This window comes from Festucalex cinctus, chromosome 2 (assembly GCF_051991245.1).
Source record: "Festucalex cinctus isolate MCC-2025b chromosome 2, RoL_Fcin_1.0, whole genome shotgun sequence".
Classification (NCBI taxonomy): Eukaryota; Metazoa; Chordata; class Actinopteri; order Syngnathiformes; family Syngnathidae; genus Festucalex; species Festucalex cinctus.
Window position 1 is genome coordinate 13,708,778 of NC_135412.1, and position 9,755 is coordinate 13,718,532.

Here is a 9,755-nt window from a genome sequence, read left to right on the forward strand (position 1 = left end):
ATCATTTATCTTGACAATATACTATAGTCATTGAGCAAACTTTAACATAAAATTTTTATGAAATAAATGAAAGTGGGCGGCACGGTAGTCGAGTGGTTAGCACGTCCGCTTCCCAGTTCTGAGGTCTCCGGTTCGAGTCCAGGCTCGGACCTTCCTGGGTGGAGTTTGCATGTTCTCCCCGTGCCCGCGTGGGTCTTCTCCGGGTACTCCGGTCTCCTCCCACATTCCAAAGACATGCATGGCAGGTTAATTGGGCGCTCCGAATTGTCCCTAGGTGTGCGTGTGAGTGTGGCTGGTTGTTCGTCTCTGTGTGCCCTGCGATTGGCTGGCAACCAGTCCAGGGTGTCCCCCGCCTACTGCCCAGAGCTAGCTGAGATAGGCGCCAGCAGCCCCCGCGACCCTTGTGAGGAATAAGCGGTCAAGAAAATGGATGGATGGATGGATAAATGAAAGTCCTTAGGAACTGCTGGCATATAGGTCATAGCTCTCAGCCTCAAATGGCTGTTTTGCTTCCCTTAACCTGGTAATTTGAGGTTAAATTTAATTTTTTAAAAATTAAACCATTTCAGTTAATAGATGGATGGTTCATTATGAAACTTAAACCAGTCCTGACATGTGAGCATTCGGTAGTTCCAACAACTGGAAAATCCATTTTTATCAATAAAACAAAACCTATCAAACTAAATTTGTCATTCTTCAGACTCATCATCTGAAGAAAAATTCTGGCATACGTAAACAGAGTTGGCAGAGGTGCATTTTTCATTGGCCCATTCTTTGCATATGTGGCAGCAAACCCCAAAATAACTGAGACAAGTTGCCCCAAACGACCATGTTGGCTAAAACTTGCTCTAGTTCAAAGTTAGCTTAAAACAGAGCAGTGACTAAGGCATGACAAGATGGCTGAATCTCTCCTCTAACAAGTCCACATGATTTGCTGCTAGAATTTGTCTATGTACGACGCCTGTTTGAAAATCTATGAAGTTGAATTTTTTTTTACTTTGGGTTGTGCAAAACAAATAACTGGCACTCATCTCAGCTCACAATGTGCTATTCTCTTCTCTGACAGTACACAACCACTGACCATTTATACGAAGAAAACTAGTATTCTACTTTTTCGTTGCGCCCTCTGGTGGAGAACAAAATTGCAATGTGACAACTTACCCATGATACAACTAGCCCCGGTCTCCCCTACAGTGAAAATAAATATTTCTTCTGCGTCTGATACCCCACTGAGCATAGTGTTAACTACCCTGCCAAATTTAAATTATGAAATATATCAAGTATATGAATGAGATTTCAAAATTGTAAAAACCATATCATGGTTTCCGTGCACGTCTGCTAAATTCCCTCTACAGGGTCTTTAAATTAAAGAGGGCTCACCTTGAATTGGCCTGAGCCTGCATGCAAGTCTGACATTGGAGTCTTATCAGTTTGCAGTCATCACAGATAATCAGCACTCTGCATTTAGACCATTGATTGTATGTGCAGGAAACATCCGCAGGTACAGTTTGTTTCCAGTGGTAATGATGGCCACGACCATACACACACAAAGTTTGTATTATTGTTTTACAGTAGGGAATGCAAGGTTTGACAAATTGATGTTTGTGTGTACTCTAGTGGCTGTGTGGTCTGCCCAGAAAAGAAGAATGTTGAAGTTGACTGTCACACTCTTAACACCTTCATGACATTTTTACGCCCACACTGGAGAACAGGGCATCTCTCTTTTGCAAGTCCATTCGGATCACATGCATGCATCAAATTCTATTCTCTTTTGTCTATTCAACTAATGTCAACAATTGGCTAGAGAGTCAAAAAAAAAAAAATCAAGGCATTCCTCACCATGGTGATGTTGCACACTCACGTCATAGATCTTACAATCCGCAAACATCTCACCCACGGTACTTAATGTCTAGACATGCGCACACGTATTTCTTATCAATGCATTTTTATGTTCCCACCTCTTCAAAAGATTATGGCAGGGGTGTCCAAACTTTTTCATGTGAGGGCTACATACAGAAAATCAGAAGGACGCAAGGGCCACATAATGTTATGAAGAGAAATTGTGGTTAGTACTAAAAATTACACAAATAATTTATTTGTATATATATTTAGCAAAATGCTACAGTATATAAACTAATTTATTTGTAATATGGCAGAAGGGTTATTATAGTTTTGGAATTTTTTCATTTTTGTTAGTTTTCAGGGTGGTTCTGTTAGTTTTCTTTATTAGTTTAGTTACTTAAAAATGCTTAGTTTTAGTAGTTTTAGTTTGTTAGTTTCAGTATTAGTATTAGTTTTGTTTTTATTGTGTATTACTTGTACACAATATTTAAAAAACACCATGTGAGCAACGTCATCTGAAGGTGCTTTTCTATTGGCTGCTGCTAGATGACATCACTTCTGTGTGACATACTTTGTAACGTCATTATTCCAATGTATATATATATAAAAAAAAATCTACTAAAAATCACATTTAAAATCATCCACAAATGCTCATGCATTAAATTAATTACCAAAGACTAAAACGAAGGACATGTTTGCTATAATTATAGTTAGTTTTAGTTAGTTTTATAAACATAAAATGTAGTTTCAGTTAGTTTTCGTTTTTTAATAAGCATTTTCGTTTTTATTTTATTTTGGTAACAATATTGTTTTTTTAATTTTAGTTTTAGTTTTTCTATTAGTTTTAGTTAACTAAAATAACCTTTAATGGCACCTTTTTTTTTCAATACATTTTTAGCATATGTCGCAGGCCACTGAAAAATGGACGGAGGGCCGCAAATGGCCCCCGGGCTGTAGTTTGGACACAATGGATTACAGTGACTTTGATTTACCTATGATTCTCAACGCAAGTGCCGTAAGAGATCAGGGGTGCCACGATAAATTATCCAATTTCACTTAATTTGACCAAAAATGATAATTTATTAACTACAAATCTCTCTGTAATCATCTATCTATGCCAGCAAATTACAGTAACAGGCACAACAATTAAGTGCTTGTCCATTAGATGGGAGAAGGTACTAGCACATATCCTCCTTGGTCATTTTTACAACACAATAATAGCTTTGTATTCAGCAACACAAGGTCATCCTTATATCCATATTCGTACTTTTTGTTTGCAGGTGTGCTGTATGATATATATATATATATATATATATATATATATATATATATATATATATATATATATATATATATATATATATATATATATATATAAATATTATTATTATTATTATTTTTTAATTAACATGAGTTCCCTTGGCTTACTAAAAATTGGGAAGCTCTGACCTATTCACACTTCAGTATTATCCTTATACCTTAATCCTATTACATAAGTCTGGAAAGTGGAAACACAAATATGTATCATGATGATCACAATCACACATCACATCACATCACAATCCAGAATAATTAACACAGATAGCTTTTCAAGTCAAGGCAGTGACACACTTTTCTGCATCCATTCACAAAATCCATTTCTTGCCCTTCATTCGAGAAAAAAAAAAAATTACAATATATGGCAGCATTCAGCATCAGTTAGAATTCAAGCAGATTTTAGTAGGGGAAAGGCATCCTTTCCTACCTGCACCCCACATTGATTGCCCCTCTGCTGCACTTCCTGAGTGAGTCAAATCTCCCGCACTGCCGAGTCACACTGAGATGCACCTAACTCCTCCGTGGAAGTGTTTCTTGCATAGAACTAGTCAACACACGCACCACATGGATCTTGTTATCATTCTTTTGAAAATAATTTAAGACCAGCACAAGAGAAGTGCTGTATATCCGCCTAGGATGGTAATGTAAAGGATGTTGTGGTGAGGAGACAGAGACCACAAACGTATTGGCGCCATCACCAACCCCTCACTCCCTCCTTCCTTGTTCCCCCTTGCTTTTTTGCAGCACTGTGTGAAAAAATCTACAGCGAGAAGGGAGAAGCCTGAGAGTGCGTCAGGGAGGCCATTGGCCATGAGGAGAGAACGTGTCAAATGTCAATGAAGTCATGAAGAGTTAGTGAAGTGCAGCACATTTCTTCAAGTTCTTCAAGTCATGCTGGCAAGTGCCTCATGGCTGGTTAAAAATTAATTCAGAGACACATATGTTTAATGCATCAAAGGCCCAGGGTGAAAATAAGTAAAATTCCAATTGTGATCTGACAATGTTTAGTTGCTTATTAAAGAGTAAATGTAAAACACAATTAACTAAATTAAATTTTGATGGTATGCATGAATGCTGTTCCTCCCAATAAGGGGGGTGGGGGGCAGGCACACCACAAATTGTAAATTATAGGACCACCTTTGTGTCTATAATCTGAACATACATTTAGTAACTTTACTACTCTTAATTGCCAATAGGGGGAGCCATGGTCCTTTGCTTCCCCTGGCCTATACTGTACATCATTTAAATGTTTTCGAGCTCCCGTCATATATTTTTGACCACCTTTACAGGTGACGAAAGGCATGAATGGATGAATGAATAAATAAATAATAAATAAATAAATAAATAAATAAACTGTTTACTGCACCAACTACTGGAATAATTGCACTTTGGACCAGAGATCAACTATGACTCTGCTTGATTGCTTATTAACTCAGTAGGCTACTGATACAAAATGTGAAAACGACATTAATACAAAAATATATCGGCTGCATGAGACTTTGGTGTCACGTGTAGGCTACAGTATGCAATCAATATACTGTGCCCCCAAATACTTTTAATTTAAAACATCAAACATGGGGATTACATAAAGGTATGTGCATGTACCAAACCGCATCAGATTATAACCACGCCCACTCAATCAGCGTGAACTGGAAAGTCCTGCGAAGGTTAGGAAAAGGCAATTTCACGTGAAGTTCTCCTTCCCCCGTCCGATGCGTACACTAAAGTGAGGATTAAATCAACTGCAGGACGTATGGTAGAGAAATGTCCAGCTTAGAGGTTATCAAGAATAGGTTTGAGTCATTTGACAATATGTACAGTCGTGATTTACGTTTGCAAACATTTACCAACTGGCCATTTCGAGAAGATTGTAACTGCACACCTGATAAGGTAAACTCTCGCTGACTTGTCACTTGAAGTGAAATTGTGTCATCAAGGTATGCTCGAAGTTAATAATTTCAGGCAAATAATGTGTTGTCATTTGGGGGGTTGTTACTGTAATCCACACCTTGTATGATTAAAAAAATAATAATGTTTTGCTCTTAATACTAGTCAAATGGAGCTGTCGAGTGAGATATGAAACGTTATCGTGGGGTTAGCATATACAAATTATTACTACTGTAAATTGTGCAACATACCTGCCGTTCTACCACACATTTTAACAAACGGTGACATCTAGTGGATATTTTTATGCGGTACATGTCTAACAGCCCATGTTGTACTGTACTTTTTGTGTGCAGATGGCCGATGCTGGGTTTGTGCACTGTCCTGCTGACAACGAGCCTGATGTTGTTTGCTGTTTCTTGTGTCTCCTTGAGTTGGAGGGCTGGGAGCCTGATGATGAACCCTGGTGTGTAAAACTACAAATTATATGGGATTGTTCTCTATAGGTACTACCAAGCAACATTATGGCCACTTTAATAGTACAGATTAAGATCGGGAGAATTTGCTAGTCAAACCCTGAAGTACCAGAACAAAACAATTTGTTAACCTTTGTGATGCTGTCACGGGAAAAAATGATTCAGCCAATTCAATTCAAAAACCTGACATTCAATTCGATCTTGTCCACTGTCTGATCTCACTTGTTGTACAACTCAAGTCGCAAGTTTACGTGACGGTGGACACGATCGTCGTCCATTGCTGGAGCGCTCCATTGCAAGCCGGCGAGACTTCCTTGTTCGCCGAGCTGCTCACTCGGCCAATGACAGGTAGTTTGCAACGGCGGAGTCCAACCCAAGACACGCTTAGGACCGCCCCCTCATTTGAATAACATTTCGACTTGGCTGTACTGCCCAAAACTGCCAAAATAAATAAATAAATAAATAAATAAATGACGAAATAAATAGATAAATAAATGACTAAATAATTAAATGTCTAAATAAATGTCTAAATAAATAAATGATGAAAAGTGAAAATAAAAACGGATTTATTTCCATTTATATTTTTTTAGGTATAATTTTGGAATTATATATATATATACACCTTTTATATTCATTTTTATTTTCACTTTTAGACATTTATTTATTTATTTATGTATTTATTTATTTCGAATTTTGGCCGTTTTGGTCCTCCATATGTTTGAACATACTTCAATGGTTAACTCCACATCACGTTTTATGGATGCCATACTGTCACTATTCCCAGCATTGTCCTGCATGCACTTTGGCATTAAGTAGATGTTTGGCAATTTTTTATATTCATTATTTTTCCAGTGTAGTTGCACTTGAGATTTATTGGTTTCACTGTGCAATGCTTTGGTCTCTCCAGAAATGAATGAAATAACATGACTTTTTTTTTTTTTTTTTCTTTTAACTTGCAGGGACGAGCACATGAAACGCTCCCCTACTTGTGCGTTCCTCCTCCTGAATAAAGACGTCAATGACCTGACAGTGGCTGAGTTGTTCCACTTGGTGAAAGAGAGGACCAAGGCCTTTATCGTGAGTGACTGTGTATTAAGTAAGGTCCGGTCCTGATTGTGCATTGTTTAATGGCTTTTTCTTCCTCATAGAGGAAAGTTGGCGGTATGAAGATGGCACAATTGAGGGATGCGTACGAAAAGGCCCAAAAGAGCATTCAATCAAAATTGCATCCAGGATGACCGTGGTCAGAATGTTATTTTTGATACATATATATAACTACATGTTACGTTTTATCTGTTTCCAATATAAATAAATGTTATGCAGTTGCAGTATTACAATGCTTTTGAAATAAAAGTAGACATATTCCACAAACTATTGGAGCTCCCTAACTCAACAAAGACTTCACAAAAGCAATCCAAAATGAAAGCACACATTGAGTTAGATTACAATGTAGTCTATATTCCTTCCTTTCAAGCACATATTTAGCATATTCGTGAACGTGTAGCCATCTCCAACATCCCTTTTCAAACCTTGACCCTGGACAGATGGCTTGAAGCCCCTCCCTTTCAATACCAACTGTTGCCTCAGTAACATCTGTTACATATGGAAGGAGACCGTGTACACTGAGAGGACCCATCTCGACACTCGACTAACCCTGGGAGGAGCGCTGACATTTTGGTTAATTGAGAATGAGAAGTGTGCTCATGTTGATGCTGGCACATTATTCATTATGATCCATCATTCAATATAGCATGTTTAGATGGCCTTTTTTTCTTTTCTTTTTTTTCTTTTTTTTTTAGAAGCTGTTTTAAAGTTCTTTTAAAGGAGTCGGTGGGTTTCATTTTGTTGAGTGAAGCTCACCATGGGACGGTTGGTGAGATGGGATTAAACTTGATGCTACATCTCGTCTTCGACCTTTTACTCTTCTGGATTAACGTCTAATGTAACGCTCTGGCCACTCAGCCTAGATCAGATGCTTAATTCTTTTATCCACTTGCTACTCGAGCAAATTCAGAAGGAAACTTTTTTTTTTTTTTTTTTTTGGTGTTACTTTTGCCAGAAAGTTAAACTAGTCGACTCTTAAATGTTGCGTTGTATCTTCATGCATCATTTGTGATGTTTTGACTCCTCCAGATTTGAACTCTTGGTTTAACAGTGAAATGCAATCAATTTCTATTGCAAAAGCCTTTTACCTTTAAATTAAAAGCACCTTCAACATAAGTTTAAAAAAAAAAGAGAAAATTCACGACTGCTTCTTGAAGCTTTATTTACCCATGGAACAACGCTCCCTTCTCTTTTGTGAATGAATGGTATTCGTCATTGTAAAGTTTAGTAAAAAAAAAAAAAAAAAAGAGCACACGGCTGTAGTTTGGACATATTGGAAACTCACAATTGTAGAATTCACTTGCATGGAACATACAATACGTGTTGACTGTCATTAGGAATGTGACACTAATCACCGTGTGACAAACTGTTCATGTGCGTGCTCATGGCGTGCGTTCTGGGCCGCACAGATGTCGAGTGACGGTCTTATCTGGGCATGGGAATGGTGCAAACGTGTTAATTCTTTCGGATAATCGCTGATCCTCAGACCCATGAATATCCGGAGTTTGCAATTTCATTTTTTTGGAACCCATCTTCTGTTATTTGTGACAAAAAGTCATTTGCAAGCGTGGCAAAATATTGTCTACAGCAGCATTTGGTAGATTAATTGTACCTTCTACCGTCTATTGGAAGAGCATTTAATTCAAAATCTTAAACTTACTGGATGACACAGTATAGTTGTGTCTCTTCAGTTAAGACAACAGTTACTGTGAACTCCAAACATGCCAAAAAAAAAAAAAAAAAAATCAAACTAGTAATACGCTCTGTTAAATTTATGCAGCAGGAGGCTCATTCCTCATCTCATCACAAATATAGCAGCCGCTGTAGTACATTTGCGGTTGACAGTCAGCAGGTGTACCCTCGGGAACTTTTTTTTTTTTTTTTTTTTCTTTTTTGGTTTCGTTTTTTCTAAGTGTAATTGCACATCCAATAGGTGGCAGTGGCACTCATTGTCAGATTACATAGTATTAGCTCACCTGCAGAGGTGTAAAGTTCTAAAAAAAATTATGAACATGATACTATTTATAGTTGTGGAGGGGGGGAATACTTCCTGTTTTGGGGGGTGTTTGTGGCGTCCGGCAAAAATAGAAAATAGTCTGCATCCGGTGAAAACCCGGGGTTAGTTTAAGGTGCACTGCACAATTTGTTTTTAGCACCTTACACTCGTTTTATTTTCAACAAAAATAAATGCCTTTTTTTTTCTCCCATCTTGCGCTCCTCTTCATATGCAAAAGCATGCACTGTACATTGCACCACTGAACAGAACCTTGCATGTCCTGCACAATTACCAGCCATAAATGTGATTTAATAATACTCACTGTGCACACATTAAACAGACAGGGTTTTAGTTCCTCCTGTTATAATTGATATGCAGTGACAAAGGGATTGAACAAATGGCTCGGAGCACTATCCCCCCCCCTAATTAATCAGCTAAACAAACTGTAAACAACAGTAAGTGCAGCAGATGGACAAACGGCCAGATGTTGCGAGCCGAAAGTTTACAACCTGGGCCTTCCATCAGGCCCATCTGTTGCTGCTGAACCTGGTACCTCCCTCTACCCTCCTCCACCGCCTGTGTCTTCCTATTCTCTCATCAGCATCTATCACTGCACCCTTCTTCCACCGAGCGGCCCCATTTAACCTCCTGCCTGACCTGCTTGAACCCTTGCGAGACAATTAGCCGCTTATTATCACATATGAGTACAAGCTCAATTATCCTGCAATGTTACATTCTCTGCCCTTTACCTTATCAAAATAGATTATATATACCAATATGTAGATGGAAGATATGGTCATAAAAGCAACTGAGGATGCTTTGAAAACATTCTGATACCTTTTGGTGCCACCTTACAATAGGAATACAATTTTAAAGGCTTTCAAGTGTTTTAAATGTGGTAATTAAATAACCTAAACCATTTTTTTTTTAAATTAAACACCCACTACAAACTAAAAAATATATATTCTGCTCTCCAAGTACCACATTCATAACCAAGCTTAAAATACAGTAGTGTTGGAGGCCTACGTGTTCCCCCCAAAGTGAGACAGTTTCTAGCTCTAATAAGTGCAGTTATAAAATAATTGTAAGCCACTGTAACATTAATCACAGTTTAATAGGGATGTATCAATATCCAA

General features: G+C 38.0%; 1 protein-coding gene across 1 annotated transcript; it reads left to right on the forward strand.

Moving 5' to 3' along the window:
• Window positions 1–4,785: 4,785 nt before the first annotated feature.
• On the forward strand, window positions 4,786–6,856 carry birc5b (baculoviral IAP repeat containing 5b). Its single transcript, XM_077515270.1, has 4 exons — window positions 4,786–5,049; window positions 5,400–5,509; window positions 6,479–6,596; window positions 6,668–6,856. Exons 1-4 carry the CDS (start codon window positions 4,924–4,926, stop codon window positions 6,755–6,757), a joined length of 444 nt encoding a protein of 147 aa, XP_077371396.1. The 5' UTR covers window positions 4,786–4,923; the 3' UTR covers window positions 6,758–6,856.
• Window positions 6,857–9,755: the final 2,899 nt, after the last annotated feature.

Bases quoted from the DNA above. Each gene is read 5' to 3' on its own strand.
- birc5b (XM_077515270.1), top strand. From the start codon at position 4,924: ATGTCCAGCTTAGAGGTTATCAAGAATAGGTTTGAGTCATTTGACAAT. The intron at 5,510-6,478 runs GTGTGTAAAACT...TTTAACTTGCAG, and splicing joins GAGCCTGATGATGAACCCTG to GGACGAGCACATGAAACGCT. The intron at 6,597-6,667 runs GTGAGTGACTGT...TCTTCCTCATAG, and splicing joins AGAGGACCAAGGCCTTTATC to AGGAAAGTTGGCGGTATGAA.